The sequence below is a fragment of the Oryza sativa genome, chromosome 10, assembly GCF_034140825.1.
Source record: "Oryza sativa Japonica Group chromosome 10, ASM3414082v1".
Taxonomy (NCBI): domain Eukaryota; kingdom Viridiplantae; phylum Streptophyta; class Magnoliopsida; order Poales; family Poaceae; genus Oryza; species Oryza sativa.
Window position 1 is genome coordinate 23,888,032 of NC_089044.1, and position 14,965 is coordinate 23,902,996.

At 39.9% G+C, this 14,965-nt stretch overlaps 1 protein-coding gene across 2 annotated transcripts; it reads right to left on the reverse strand.

Annotated features, from left to right (window-relative positions):
* Positions 1–65: 65 nt before the first annotated feature.
* Positions 66–13,492, reverse strand: LOC9267538 (uncharacterized). Of its 2 annotated transcripts, XM_066304941.1 has the most exons (25): positions 13,214–13,492; positions 12,883–13,104; positions 12,700–12,810; positions 12,557–12,607; positions 12,359–12,459; positions 12,091–12,181; positions 10,359–10,490; positions 10,062–10,268; positions 9,872–9,950; positions 9,377–9,471; positions 9,207–9,293; positions 9,054–9,128; positions 8,928–8,975; positions 7,741–7,836; positions 7,419–7,648; positions 3,578–7,026; positions 3,376–3,449; positions 3,128–3,208; positions 2,588–2,659; positions 2,400–2,505; positions 2,259–2,322; positions 1,469–1,597; positions 1,264–1,381; positions 701–777; positions 66–570 (listed from the first exon to the last, which is right to left on the reverse strand). In XM_066304941.1, the coding sequence occupies exons 1-25, from the start codon at positions 13,394–13,396 to the stop codon at positions 195–197; spliced, it is 6,354 nt and encodes a 2,117-aa protein (XP_066161038.1). In that variant the 5' UTR covers positions 13,397–13,492; the 3' UTR covers positions 66–194. The 2 variants fall into 2 exon arrangements, with proteins under 2 accessions (XP_066161038.1, XP_066161039.1); XM_066304942.1 differs by lacking the exons at positions 10,359–10,490; positions 12,091–12,181; positions 12,359–12,459; ... (2 more) ...; positions 12,883–13,104; positions 13,214–13,492 and having other exon boundaries at positions 9,236–9,293.
* Between the last annotated feature and the right edge of the window lie 1,473 nt (positions 13,493–14,965).

A 14,965-nucleotide genomic window follows, 5' to 3' on the forward strand; every position in this document is an offset into this window, starting at 1 on the left:
CCGTTTATCAGTTCGACAAATATCCGTGAAGAAAACGAGCGATGAAAAAGAACACCGAAGCCACCGATCGAAACAGCCATTTTCATTAGCCGCTCTGCGTACACATACATAATAGAGAAAAGTACAGTACAGGGCAACCAGGAGATAATCGATACAGTTCGTTCGTACTGGCAGCCAATTTGACCACAACCTGCTCAAGAATGCTTCCTCTCCCATTTCCCTTCTCGACGCTCCCTGCGTTCTACTACAACCTGCCTTGAGCTTGAGGACGACGACTTGCTGCCCCCCCGTGGGCCATGCCTCGTGCCAGCTTCCAAAGCCGCCGCTGATTCTGGATCTCCGACGCTGCTGGCGTCACCACTTCCCTCAGCATTCTCCTCATAATAATTTCCTCCTGTGCTAGTACGCTCGTCACTCGTAGTACGCTCTCGAGGTTGCTGCAGTATTGTGGGAAGGTTGCCTGAAAATGATCTTGTCGCAGACCCACCGGCCTCAACCCCTCCACCTCGGCTCCTTCCTTCCTGCTGTCCCCTACCGTCATCCCTTTCACGGTATCTCTCCCTAGACCGGCTGCAAAAACACCCGTCACATCACACACATGGCAAGGGTAACAAACAGGTCAAGTGAAGTTTCATCAGAAGCAGTATGAAAATTTATTTATGGTGAGACAATGAGGCAACCGCCTACCAGCATAACACACCTGTTAGTATTGGCTGAAAACTCCCGCCTTGATGACCGCCCCAACTCAACTTGATCCAATTCTCGTTGAAGCTCTCTCTACAAAAGCAATCAGTATATGACATGGCAAGAAATATCAAATTCATGCAAAATGTTGAGTATCGTCAAAACCTACGATACTTCACCCTAAATTACTAGCCACAAAGGATGTGGCGAAACATCAAATAAACATGCGCTATCAATATGAAGTGAACCCACCCACCACAACATAGGAACACATATACATATAGGGGTTGTTCAGATTGATGCCATTTCAAACCATACCAATTTTTTTTTAAAGCTGCAAAATATGTGCATCCACTTAGTTTTTTTTACCAAGCTCTAGTAAATACATAAGAAATCCTACCAAAACTTGGCAATATTGCCAAATTGCCAAAGTATTGGCATCGCCAAAATTTGGTAAAGTTTATTTTTGCTACAATCTGAATAGGCCCATAGTCATATACTAAGCACAGAGTGCAAAGAGAAATACAAAGATTCTTGTTCGTCTAAAAATATGTGAATAAGAGTAAACTATTCTGGCACCTGAGTTTGTTTTTCTCTTTCCATATCGAGGTTAAATTGCAGTTCCCTAGAATTAACGCGCTCAAGATCCAGTTGTCGCTGTCTTTCGATTTCACGTTCCATCTCATGAGCCCTTTCCCTATACAGATAACACAACAAAGAAATAGGGATAGGAACATTTATATTGTTTCTGACATGCTAAATGACAAAGGCAACAACTCTAAACCTGTCAAGTTCTTGCAAAAGTTCCATTTCCCTTGAACTAGTCTCCTCCAAGTATTTTTCACGAGTATGTCGGATAAGCAGCTTCTTTTGTCTGCGTGCTATAATTTCCTCCCTGAGTTTGGACCTTTCCCTATTGAAGAAGAACACAAACTATAAGTCTATAAATAAGACTAGCACTAAATTTGAAATTCTTCTAGAATTCAAATTGGTGAAAAAAAGGACATTTCACAAAGATAATAAAGAATTTTACAAGGAACTAGAGCTAAGGCAGTATTATATAGAAGCTTATCGAGCAATTCCAAAAAAAAAAAATTCCAGAAAGCAAACATGTATTAGTAGAACTTTAGTTCACCTTAGCAGACAATCCGTGCCTCCTGGAGAAAATCACAGGTGTTATTTTTTTTTAGCTTTTTAGTGGTCTACAACATGTATAGTTTTTTTTTTAAAAAAAAATCCAAATGAAGTATAATATAGGAAAGTAATGTACTTTCTATTTTCACAAAAATATACTCTATGGGACAAATTGAGCCTATTTACTCATTAGTAGGCTGGTTTCTTCTCTTATCAGCATTTTTAGACGTTGAACAATTGAACCAATATCCAACCACTTGAGACTCATCATACCCAAAAGGAACGATCAAAAGCCAGGCATGAGCGCATGACATGCTGACTGGGCAGGACCATATATTATTGCCCATAGGCCATAAACCCCTAAAGGGCTTGGCAGGGCTGGTCTATTACCATGACAGAAAAATAGTTCAGTTGAAACAAATCAGGAGTTCAGGGCTTACAAGGACCGTATATCTTCCTGAATTTGCTGGAGCTGCTTATTAACCTCATTACCATCCTTATAGTCTGGAAATAGAATAATATCATAACACATCAAAAGTATATCGTTAATGAAAGGATGCCTTAAAATTCGTTAGTCTTACATGATGACATGTCCGGAATCATGGTGTCCTGGGGATGTACAATAAAGCTGTGAAGTGCTTTCTCATTTTTAACAATCTCCAATTCGATCTCTGCTTCTTCAAGTTCCTTAATGTTATGATTAACCAAGTGTCAGTATAAGGTGTTCAAAACAAAGGCCCAAAAGGAAAGCCCTTGTTGCATTTCTAACCTGATATTCCTGATCAGATCTTGTTGAGAAGAACTCAAAGTATGATTCAACAGAACTCAAAGAGGACAGCACCTATAAAAGAGAGAATCATGAATCGAGATAGACCAGCACTGACAAGATCAGGAAATATAATTTACAGCATCTTCTGGTATAGAGATAATAACCTTTTGAACAAAGAAACTATAATACAAGCACACTGCAGTGGACCAGTTGTGCCTATTGATTGCATGACGAATAAAAAAATCCACAACAATAATAGTTGTCATCAAGAATTATTCATTTGGGCAAAGTAATTGCACTGATCCTGTCATTATCAAATTCTAAAAATAGATGCTCATTTGGCTCAATTAGGAGAACTAGTTAGCTAATTTGCAAGTATTGTCATTTATGTTGTACAGTTTAACTGTGCAAGCACAGTCAGCAGTCAGCACTGACAACCTAGTTTGAGTTTTTGAACTATAAGCAGTGATGTTTGAAGGCAGAGGATCAAGCAAGAAAGAAGAAAGATAGCCAACAATAGAGTGCCCTGAAGAATATGACCTGAAGAATCGATTCACGGATGCCCTTAAAATCAGTTTCAACTGGTTTCGCAGTAGATTCCGTGAGAAGTTCTTTTACGACCTAAGGGAACAGGTATGCAATCAGTAATCAGTATTAGAGACATGTACAAAATTCTACTGAAGCTACTTCCCTTTGTCGCGCTATGGTATCAACTCAACCACAGAACTGATTTTTAAGATATTAAAATAACTTTTAGGTATGAGAGAGAGAGAGAGAGAGAGCACTACAGTTTTAGCATCAGATTCACTTCTTAGTTGACACAGTGCTCGGCAGAGATCTTTCTCCATATCACCAAAGCATCCTAGTAAGACATAAAAAAGTTAGATGCATGGTTAATTGGTAGTTATTGATCTTGAAAGGATGTACAACATAATTTACATGTGTTTATGCAAAAAAGAAAGTGCAGATTGTTAAGGAGCATAAATTTACCAGGTATTGATGTTTGCATATTTTCCAGTTTTCTCCAAACACATTCAGGTATTAAAGCAATATCTTCAGGAGCAGAATAGAGACACGCCCTTGAAAGCAACAGCAAAGACATTCGTGTCAAATACCCCTGTTCTATTGCATAAGAAAATTGTTCCGCACCATTAAGGATGCTGTTACTGGATCCAAGAAAGGACTGTAGATGATTTCTATCAACAAATGGAATGTATTCAGTAAGCAAAGCCAATGCATGCTTCCTTAATAACATAGAAGAATCATAGAAAGCCAATGCTGCTACTCGGTCCCAGGTATGAGTAACCAAAAGGGATGTTACTGTTGAACCAGATGAGAGTGAATTTTGCTTATAAGTAGTATATTCAGAATCAACTTTAGTTGTGCTCATAATAATCCTCCCAAGTTGCTGCAATGCAACAGAGCGCTGTTCTGGTTCAGCATGACTCAACAATGTGCAGAAAAGATCAATCAATGAATTCTCACTGTTCTTAAGGCCTTCAATTCCATAAGAAACCAATATTGATAACCATATCTCTGTCTGAAGCCTCCAAGATATCCTGGGTGCATGAGAGCAGAGGTGTTTCATTGCAGAAGACATGACATTAAGAACATTATCCCAAGCAAGAATATTTGGAAGCTTAATCATATAATCGAGCATAACTGATGCCACCTGCCAGCACTGCTTCTTCTGATTTACTAAAATGGTTTCTGCGAGGCCTTGGAGAGCACTCTCCCAGTGTTTTTGGGAAAGATCAGTGGATATTTCAGTACCAACCTCTTGTTTGATGCTACTATAGATCATACCTCCTTCGGCAATAGACTTTAGGCATTTTGCATACAGCAAACATTTTGCAATCGATAAAGATAACCTAGAGGCCAACTGAAGGTGCCATTTCCAACTGCCCTCAATAGATGGTGCAAGGTTTGATACTAACCTCTCCAGGGCACCACAAAATTCTTTAATACAAACAGTATGTGGGGAATCAACTCCCTTTGAATTTTCACCATTCTCATGATATTCTGTGGACCTCCTCTGTACCTGTGCTACACTGGCCTGTGCTTTCTTGTTATCCATGGTGTCATCTGGACTTGCGGAGTTAGCAAACTCTGTAGACTGGTTTCTCTCAGAAAGGACATGCACACCAAATAATTCAATATTCTGAACTAGTATAGTTTCACAACCATCAATAAATGCCTGAAAGCCTTGTAGATAACTACACAACAATGATGATGGATCAGAACTGCCGAAGTCTACCCATACTAATAATGAGCCTAATATCTCAATCCTCCTCTTAAAGGACAGATCAGGAAATAGCGAACCCAGAATGAATATGAGAAAGGGCACCTGGTTCTTATTGCCAGGTGTATCCTCTGATTGTTTACCAAACTGGATTGTTTCAAATAACTCTTCAAAACAAAGTAACTCAAAATCACTGCATTCAGTAATATCACCTGATACATTTCCATTATCAGTACTCTTCCTTAAGAAGTGTGAGATCATTGGCTTCATTAGGCACAGCACAGAATCAAGGAAAGCTACATCAGTGTAAGAAGCTCTACAAAGTGACACAAGAATGTGCACCATCCGTGGCATTTCAGGAACAATAACTTCCAAGTGCTCAGCGACAATTGACTCAAGTAGGTAGAAAACAACAGCCTTTGCCTTAGCTGCAATGTTTCCTTTTAAACTATTAACTCCGTTTGCAAATGCAAGATGCTCCCTAATATTTCCAAGATAAGGCCACAGGCACATTTCTGAAAACCAACAAAGAACATCATGCACTGCACTTTTTGGGAGACATTTTAATTGTAACCCAACAGCTTCCAAAATGCTTTGGCCAAATGCATCAAACTTTTTGCTCATACTCGGAAAGAAGAAATGCAGTTCAGGAAGTAAAATCTGAAACAATCTCATGCTTGGTTGGTCTGACAGCAAAGGTTCCTTCTTAAGAAGCACATAGTTATTGCAACCAGATTGTTCAATTTTAGCAGACTTGGCCTTCTGAGTAGTAACACCACCCATCAAAGAAAGTTCATCGGTGAAAATTGACAGCAAAGATGTAAGCTGTGAGAAGTCAGAGGCAAGAAATAGCTGCTCATTTAAATATTCCTTGGCATAACGGGACACTGCCATCCATCCAAAAAATCGAGGTAGTGGACTAGAAGACCTGGAAAAATCTGATATCTTATGTATCCATGCTGATGGAGGAACCAGACTTTTAAAACGGAAACCATCTCTTTTAATGCTGACAAGTTCTCTAGTATTATCACTGCCAGACGAAGCAAGAACCAGCTTCTGGAGCAGTGCCCAACGTCTTCGTAGATAATGTAGTTTTACTCTATCCAATTTATTATTCCTTGCATTAACGGAATTGTAAAGACATACAAGTTTTCCATTGAGATCTTCGGCGGATTTCAATATGATATCGATCACATTCTCTGGTGGACAAAATAGATCAGTTGCTGAGTGCAACAAGAACAACAAGCTCTGGAGGAGAATTTCGTTAGGAGAGTGTCCTTTCCTTTCAAATTGTTTCATGATAAAGTGACAAAGCATAGCCTGGTTCTTTCTGACCAAAGTTACAGCATCAGCAAGGTGTCTAGCCTCTGGTGAAATTTCTATATATTGCTTGCCATCTTCAACATCATCTGGAAAAGGTTTCCCATCAGGTATCTTTCCCTGGTATTCAAAATCATATCTTGCAGCTTGCATGAGTAAATCCAGGACCGCTTTATCTCGTTTATTCTCCAAATTATAAATTTTCATGAGATCAATATCTTTAGCACGCAGATGTTTCGCCTCAGAGAAACAATTTCCTTGGATCAATTCTGCATGAATACGTTCAATTTCATCCAAAGACTCCGAATTAGAATGGAAATCCAAGAGAAAGAGTGGATTAACATAGCATTCAGCAGCTAACAGAAAAGCATCTATTCCAGCATTATGCCCCTCAACTGTAGGTTCTTGTTGTGTGCATAGATTCAGTGCTAAGCGCTGAAATTCTAGAGCTCTTAATTCACAGTCCTGATAGTTCACCAGCTGCAGATAATCAGCATGTGCATCATAGTAATCAGCAGCAAAAATATTATCTAACTGAAAAAGGCCAGCTGGTAATTTTCCATTACTTTTTGTGTCCTCTGGGAAGTTCTGGTCCAAATCTGTACTTATTTTCTCATGCTTTTTTTCTTCCAAAGTCTTTGTCAACTCAGATTGCTCTAATTCTTCTGGAGCAAATAAAGAATTGCACTGTTCAAGAATATCTTCCCTGGGAGTTGTTTCAGATGTATCACGCCCATCAGCATCTTCAGCACTGCAGGAGTGCGGTGGACAGTTTGGAACTATCAGAGATATTTGATCAATCTCAGGCATCGAACTTTTGCAGAGGTCTATGTCAGGAGGGAGTGGCATATGCGGATCCAAGGTAGAGAGAATAACACTGCAAATCAAATCTAGATTTAGCATGTTTTTACCAGCATACAAAGTAGGTCTGAGCTAGAGAAATGCTTTAATGTTTAAGCCGTCAATCATATGTGCATGCTAAAGTCACACGGTTTACCAGGTTCTATGATACATCCCAAGTCCTCTTTGGTTCAAACTTGGGTGCATATCTTTCTTATTAGCTAAAGGCAAAACTAGTTCCTCCAAGATATTCTTTTTTTCTGCAATGATGAAGTTCAATTGCATGCTTCCAATGGAGAATTTTGTGACCAGAGGAAGTCACAATTAAATAATGACAGTACTATTCTGGTTCTCATCAACCATGACAAGTTCAGATCAATCTTAATGGCAAATTTATGATAAGCATGTAAACATATAGAGTTCACCAACCTTGTGGCAACAGCACCACGACGCCATTCAAGTTCTAAAGAAGGGAGAACAGCAGGCCTCTTCACTGCTGTACGAATAATATTTAACGAAATATTGCAAGCGCTTGCTTGCTTCTCCAAATGCACAACAGACACATCACCAAATGCCATTGCATCTGTCATAACACTTACAGAAGGATCAATAAAAGGATCTAGCATCTCCAGAATGAAAAGTAACTTATGTTTGACGTCCTGAGTAGGTAAATTTACATAATACAAGTTAAGGAGTCTGTAAAACAAATCACCAAGGAAAAGCTCACTTTCAGGAGGAAAAATGAATGTACTTTATATTCTGTGAGAACATCATCCATATGGCCAGATATGGCCAATGCAATATACTTCAGTGCTGCACGAGAACGAGTAAGAGATTGACCAACTCCCTGAAAAACATTAAAAGAAACAAAACCATTTGATCCCACATAAATTTGGGTAAATCATGACTTGAAGTAACAAAGCAAATCATCAATATTAACTTAGGATGGCAAAAAGGAAAGGCGCATAGTCATGGAAAAATACTCCTTTTGTAGTGAGAAAACATGACCAATATTGTCATACCACCTTCACACATAGTATATTTAAATGCCTTCAAGAGTCAACCCAAAATAAAAAATAAATAAATTGAAGAATTGATTTCTTTATTTATTAGTTATTGGTACAAAAGTGTCAATCCTATAGAAGTATGGTAAGATACAGATGAGTAAATTATGTATGCTCTAATAACTTGGCAGATGGGTAGAATCTGGTGCAAGAATTTGAAAATGAGCCTCCAGGTGAAAAAGACTGGTCAGGTAGCGTGTTTTTATCATAGAGCATGCCACACATGATTTTTTCCACATCAGCAGATAACATTGGTTGATACCTAGGAGGCCCATGTCAACGCTAGCACGTGTCAACTTCGGATTTGCAAAAATATTATCCGGACTTTTTCGATGTTTTCGCATCGCTCACGTTTCTACCTGGGATCTGTTATGCTCAAGATGCAGGGTCAGCACACTCGACGGACATGGTCCATTGCCATGCACTCTGCCATGATGATACAGACACTTCTGCATGTGCCATCTATCATCTATGTTGCTGTCCACTCCAGGATACACAGAAGATATGCACAATTGTGCATACGACAAGAAGGTGACTATCCACTAAAAAATCTTACTAGAAACACACAACAGGAATAGAATTGCTGAGCTTAGGGAAGAGCACTACAGGTAGTTGATTGATCACTTGATTGATATTCCAATAGCAGAGTACGGTGGTGCATCCAGATCTGACTTCGCTGTGTACTTTTGTCCAAGAGGATCCAGATTACATACCACACATATCTTCAGCGACATGCAAAATAAAACTCCAGCCAGCCAAGTGTTCTTATAATGCGTGGGCAACTTACTCAATATAGAAATATGCCAGATTACATGCATCAAAGGTTAACATAAATTATGCCATGCTAAGTTTTTTTTCTTTAACTTGTACATACCTGGATAATACCCAGGAGATCCTCCAGAAGTTCAATGGCAAGGTCTACCTGTTTAAAGAGTATACAAGGTTGTGAAAAAGATATGGATTGTAGAAATAAGTGTGGGGAAAAATCATAAAAAGAGACCTTTGCCGTGATCATGGGTACCCACGGTGATAATGGTCCCCTGCATAAGTCAAGCAAAACACAGGCTGCTTTTGCCTAACAATGAAAATAAGAGACATCACTAATTTTCAGAAGAAATGGGATATTTTTGTAGGAGAGAGTTATGTAACAAACATGTGATGACAGGTAGGATGAAAGATAACCAGCACAGGCTCTGAGAAGAGGATGAAGAACTGATGATGACATTGACATTGTAGCAATCTGCAGAAACAGTTAACTTGAGGAATATTAAGTGATGTCCGTGATGCATGACAAAGCTAATAAAATAGTGCCAATTCAGGTACCTGAGAGAGAGCTTTATGAACATTTGGATGATTCCATTGGCTAAGACAACCATCAATCTGTTCAGTAGAACCAGGGCTAAGTGGAGGACGAAGTGCTACAGGAACACGAGAGAGAAAAAGCATACTATCAGTGACACCAGTCAACAAAGCCATCTGTGTTGTACGCTTATGCAACTGCAGGAATTCCCCTTCTCTAACTCAACGAATGGGTGAAGTCAGGCAGTTAATCACAATCATCCCAAAGCCTTAGGCCCATGCCAACGGAGAGGCCAAAGGATAAATCCCAGAAAATCCACAAAAACAAAGGTGTCATTATGTTACACCAGTTGGCAGAGGCCTGTCATCACTTGGTATATATAGGATAAGATATGAATGAGCATGGGGGAATATGTACATTATTTGGTAACAAATGTTCTATCTATTCACATTTTTTTTGGCCATTTGGATCAAAAAGTAAAAAATATAAAGCACAAGTGTATATGTTCCACTTAATACCTGGAAGCAGAGCTTGAACAAGTGGTAAGACAGACCACATGTCTGAACCTTTCTCAGCAAGCTTGCAACATAACAGAGGCTACAATTGAAACCAAAAAGGTTATAAAGGTGTTCTAGAAAAAAAACAGAAAGTAAATGCAGAGGAACTGAAAATATATACAAAGATACAACTTCAGAGTTCAGACAGAACCTGTGATGAAGCTGCATATAGTATATGAAGAATGCCTTCTTCAACAGCAGCAATATCCAAAATGTTCAGAATAGAGGCATCAAAGCAATTCTCCGATAAGTTAAATTCATCTCCAAACAAACTAGAGTAGTCTGTACAAAGTACTTGGTCAGAAGCATCATCTAACAATGGATCGGGCTCCAGAAGTTCTTGCAGGACCTTTGATGCCTAATTTCAAAATAAATACATGTCATGAAAACCCTCTGAGGGGAAGAGTTTGTAATCAATAAGAAAGGAAAAGGACATCAAAGAACCTACTTTCAGGCAAACAATTCCAAGGGCTCTGTCTCTGTGTGCTTTCCTTAAGAGCAGTACGGCTGTTTCAGATCGAAATGCCAGAAAACAAGCAGGCTGAACAGAAGATGGACTCCGTGATCTCCTAGGTTGTGTCTGGAGGGAATCAAAGAATTCAGAAACTGAAAGGAGCAATTAAGATAAATGCCCATATGAAAAACGCATAAATCCTAAATACTCCCTCGGTTTCATATTATATGTCACTTCAGTTTTGTCCAGTCAAACCTCTTCAAGTTTGACCAAGTTTATAGTGAAGTGTACTAACATCTAAAGCACCAAATTAGTTTCATTAAATTCACCATTAAATATATTTTTGTAGTATATTTATTTTGTGGAAATGTTGCTATATTTTCTTATAAGCTTGGTCACAAAAGAGGTTTGACTTAGGACAAACCCAAAATGATTTATAATATGAAATGGAGGAAGTAGGTGATAACTACTCCCTCTGTCCCAAGATACATAACTAGAAGTTGTTATATTTTGGGATGGAGGTAGTAATAATTTACTACTCCCTCCATTCCATAATATAAGGCGCAACTACTTTTTCGAGATGTTTCATAATATAAGGAATGAATGCATGCTATTAACTAGCACTTCTTTTCCACTAAATTATTATTTTTTAAATCCTCCATACTCAAGATCTTTAATTCTGTTGGGTGCATGCATTATATTTACTAGATAAATACCCCGCCGTCTTTCTGTGGGAAATTAAGTTGTATAATATGTACAAATAAGCCACAATATATTTTATAACCAAAACAAAATGACCTCCTATGTTCTATACGATTTACACATGGTTCCAATATAGTGCAAGGTGAACATATTTTATGTAATTGATACTTATGAATTTTGAGCCTAAAAATTGAGATTGCATGGTTTTATGAGAGAAGAAAGAAGAGACTATGTGTACCATAGATCTATCATCCAAAGGCTAGAAATAATTGAGATGATGTGGCTTCATGAGAGAAAAGAGAAATAGCATTAACTACACTTAGTGGGGATGAACTATAAGTATATAGGATTAGGATGATCCAAACTATGATGTGATAATATCTTGGTTTTTGGGTTAAGGGTGGTTGAGCCTTATATTTTGGAATGGAGGGAATAATTTATAATATTGACCAACCATCCCAAATTGTCTTATTGGTTTACATGATGGTTTTTATGGAATACAGAAAGCTCCAGTAAAATATAAGAAAATGTGGATGATTTACATGATACTACTTTTGGTTTCAAAAAAGAAACAAGTTGTGTTTCTTAGTTTTCATTAAGTCAAATCTTACATAGATATTGCAGCCCACAGAGTAATAGTTATGAAGGACTTTTTGTCTATTGGATCCAACCATAAAACCTATCTAATTTTATTATGTCACTGTGGGGATGCATCCTGCCATTAGCTTCTGTTCCTATAGTTCAAGGTAAGGTCTAAAGGAGCCAGGTGTCTATACCCTTAGTTAGCACTATGAATTCCCGTAGTCTCTCGAGAAAACAATGTGCTGAAGATTAAGGTTAGGTCTTACAGACACTTCACACAAATGAAAATTGTGTGTTACTAAAGCAGCAAGTGCAACAGCACCATTTAATCAAAGCTTTCACTCTTTCAGCATATATCAGCTATAACATTTCACATTATCATAGTGCAATGCAGAAACTAGAAAGGCGGTAGAAGTACATTGGAAATAAAAAAACTACATGCCTCAAAGTTTGAAGAAACCGTTGGAGTAGAAGCCAAACTACTTTTCAGAGCATCTGAATCAGCAGAGCTAATTAATGATTTAGTAAAATCCCTGTAAAATAAGAAGGTGTTTCAGATAGCAGTGCTTGCATGTAGGTGTGCGCACACATGTTTGTGCAGCAACCTGCACAAACACATAAGCTGTCCGAAAAATAATCTAGGACAGCACAGAGCTTAGTATAAAAAAAATAATTGATATGCAGTTGAATGTTGAACAAGGAACTGGCACCTTTCATTTGTAAGTTGGAGGATTGGATAAAATGGCCCAGCAAGCAGAGCCAAAAAGTGTACACTGCTCTCTGGAGTGTCTGTGACACTAGCGAGGTCAGCCTGCACTCAGATAGACAGCGGCGATTAAAGGGAAACAACAAAGGCACAACATACCATACATGGACATGGGGAGATGCATGCTAGTCGGAAAGCTTACCTCAATCTGGGGCAGAAATGGTGGTAGCCTGCTTGCAATGTCTTTGAGTAACTAATATCAAAAAAATTGCATGATTAGAAGAAACTTATATGTTGCCAAGACACAGACAGAAGTAAGAAGAAGAAGAAGAAGAAGAAACAAACCTGGAGGTGGATATTTTGAGAGGATTGTTTGTGTGCAGTGATATGTGGCAATAGGTAGTTGACTAGAGGCTGGAGGTCAGGTTCCAGTCCAGGTATAGGGATTCCAATGAGCTGAAGAAGAAGAGTGACTTATTACTCGGAATATATCCGGAGGAAGAGTAAAAGTTATACTAGTAGTTGTACCTGGATGAAGAAGATGGCGATAGGGTTGCCGCGCATACAAGAGATGCGGACGTAGCGGCAAGGGGTGTGGTTGGCAGGATAGAGTATGTCGCGCTTGGGAGCCTCGCAGCGCGGGCGAACCTTGACGAAGGTATCTGGCTTGTTGTAGCGCAGGCCGGCAGTGATCTCCCACTCGAGGACGGACTTGTTGTAGATGCGGATGTGGGAGAGGAGGCACGGCTCCTGCAGCAGCAAATTCAGCAATTCATTCAGGGCCTCCTCCTCCGCTACCGCTAGAGAAGGAGACTCCTAGTTAGAGAGGGGGAAGAAAGAACAAGTCGCTAGTACGCACGCTGAGCTCGAGCAGGATCCACTCCTTGGTGTTGGTGGCGGTGGACCAGTGGGAACGCAGGTCCGGCTCCAGCACATTGGCCGCCTTCTGCGCCGCCGGCTCGCGCGAAGACGCCTTCACCCGGAAACCCAGCGCCCCGACACCATCTCCCCACTCCGACGATGCCTCCCTCTCCGGTTCCATCGCGCAGCGCAGCGCAGCCGGCCTCCTCCTGCGGCTGCCTAGAGGTAGAGGTAGAGAGGAGGAGGAAGGGGAGAGTCCGAGTCCTAGTCCTAGTCCGAGGAGGAGGAGGGTTGAAGACGACGACGGCCCACACAGATAAGAGTCGAGTCGATATCGGATGGGCCTTGGGCCTTACTTCCTACACTACATATTTTAGCCCACACCACACATTTCGCCCCGCCGCAGACGGCAGACCACACCTTACAACTTCTTCAGTTGCCTTCGTTTTGGATGATTGGATCCTCTCCTCCTCTCCCGCAGGCGCAAGGTGTTTGATGAAACGCCTCCATGCATGTATGTACACGAGCTGTGTGTCTACATCTCTGTCTCCTTTAATTTCAATCTCACCAACCTGGTTGTTAACTGTGAGTCTGAAATTCTGCAGGAAGCAGTTTGTTCATCCAACAAAAGGTTCAAGAATTAGATACTGTTTCATCTATCTAGATCTGGACTAGACATATACACCCTGTCACACTGAAAGCTGGCCTGATCGAACTCACTGATTTGTGTGCCTTCACACTCTGCAATCCTAAAGGGTCTTCGCCATTCACACTCCTGCACTGCTCTTGGTATGGTGCCTATATATTATCTGCTGACTCGATCCATTGTCGCGTGCCTATCTCTAAGTGTGGTACTTTCTCTAACCTGCAAATATATTGCATTCTAGCTAGCCTTTCTGCCTGCAAATATATAGTATTGTACTAACTGATTCAAGTACTGATTGCATTGACTGCACCTTTTTGGGATAGTTTAACAGTGTAGCATGGACTTGATTGGGGTTATATTAGGTGCGCGTGTGTGTGTGTATACACCAATACACCATGGTATAGTACATACCATGGTCGCATTCGTACGGTGTCTCCTGTGGACTTTGTTGAGTACCCACCTTGCTTACAGATGTACCTATAAGTTCCATAGCTTGCATTGACTGCACCTTTCTTGACTTTTTTTTTAATAATGGAAATGTGTTACATCTCCGGCCTCTGCCCGTAGGCACACAGCCAAAAAATTCAGACGTGAACAGAAAAGTTAAAAAAGGCGAGATGGGACAAACCCCCAACTTCTGCCGATGATATAATCTACTAAAATAATATTTTTTTTCAAAATCACGTAGATTCTATCACGAAATTCTGTAGGTACTACGCCATCCAAAATGGAATAAAAGTTCCTTGGCTACTAATTCCAAGCGTGTAGCACCATTGCGCATAGTATCCTGTTGTTCCTGTGAAAGCATCATACACCAAGAGTGGAGCCAATTGGAACACATGAAGATAACCTGCATGATGTTAGGCATTTTTTTATGGTTAAAAACTATATCGTTACGGCAACACCAAATTGACCAACATAAAGCACTAGCTCCAAATAAAATCATTTTTTTGTGGGTCTAGGCACTCCCCTTAGCCAGTCACCAAAAATATCTTTTGCATTGTGGGGAGGGGGATGTTGAAGGCAAAGAAGACACATTGCCAAGCAAAACGTGTAACATGACAGTCAAAGAAAAGATGTTGGATGGTCTCTTGTGTATTACAA

What these genes read in the sequence shown, in the direction of transcription:
- LOC9267538 (XM_066304941.1), bottom strand. Translation starts at nt 13,396, where the DNA reads ATGGAACCGGAGAGGGAGGCATCGTCGGAGTGGGGAGATGGTGTCGGG. An exon ending in TGTTCAAGCTCTGCTTCCAG is followed by an intron (nt 9,472 to 9,871) that starts GTATTAAGTGGA and finishes GTGTTCCTGTAG; the next exon opens with CACTTCGTCCTCCACTTAGC. An exon ending in AAAGAGAAAAACAAACTCAG is followed by an intron (nt 778 to 1,263) that starts GTGCCAGAATAG and finishes TTGCTTTTGTAG; the next exon opens with AGAGAGCTTCAACGAGAATT.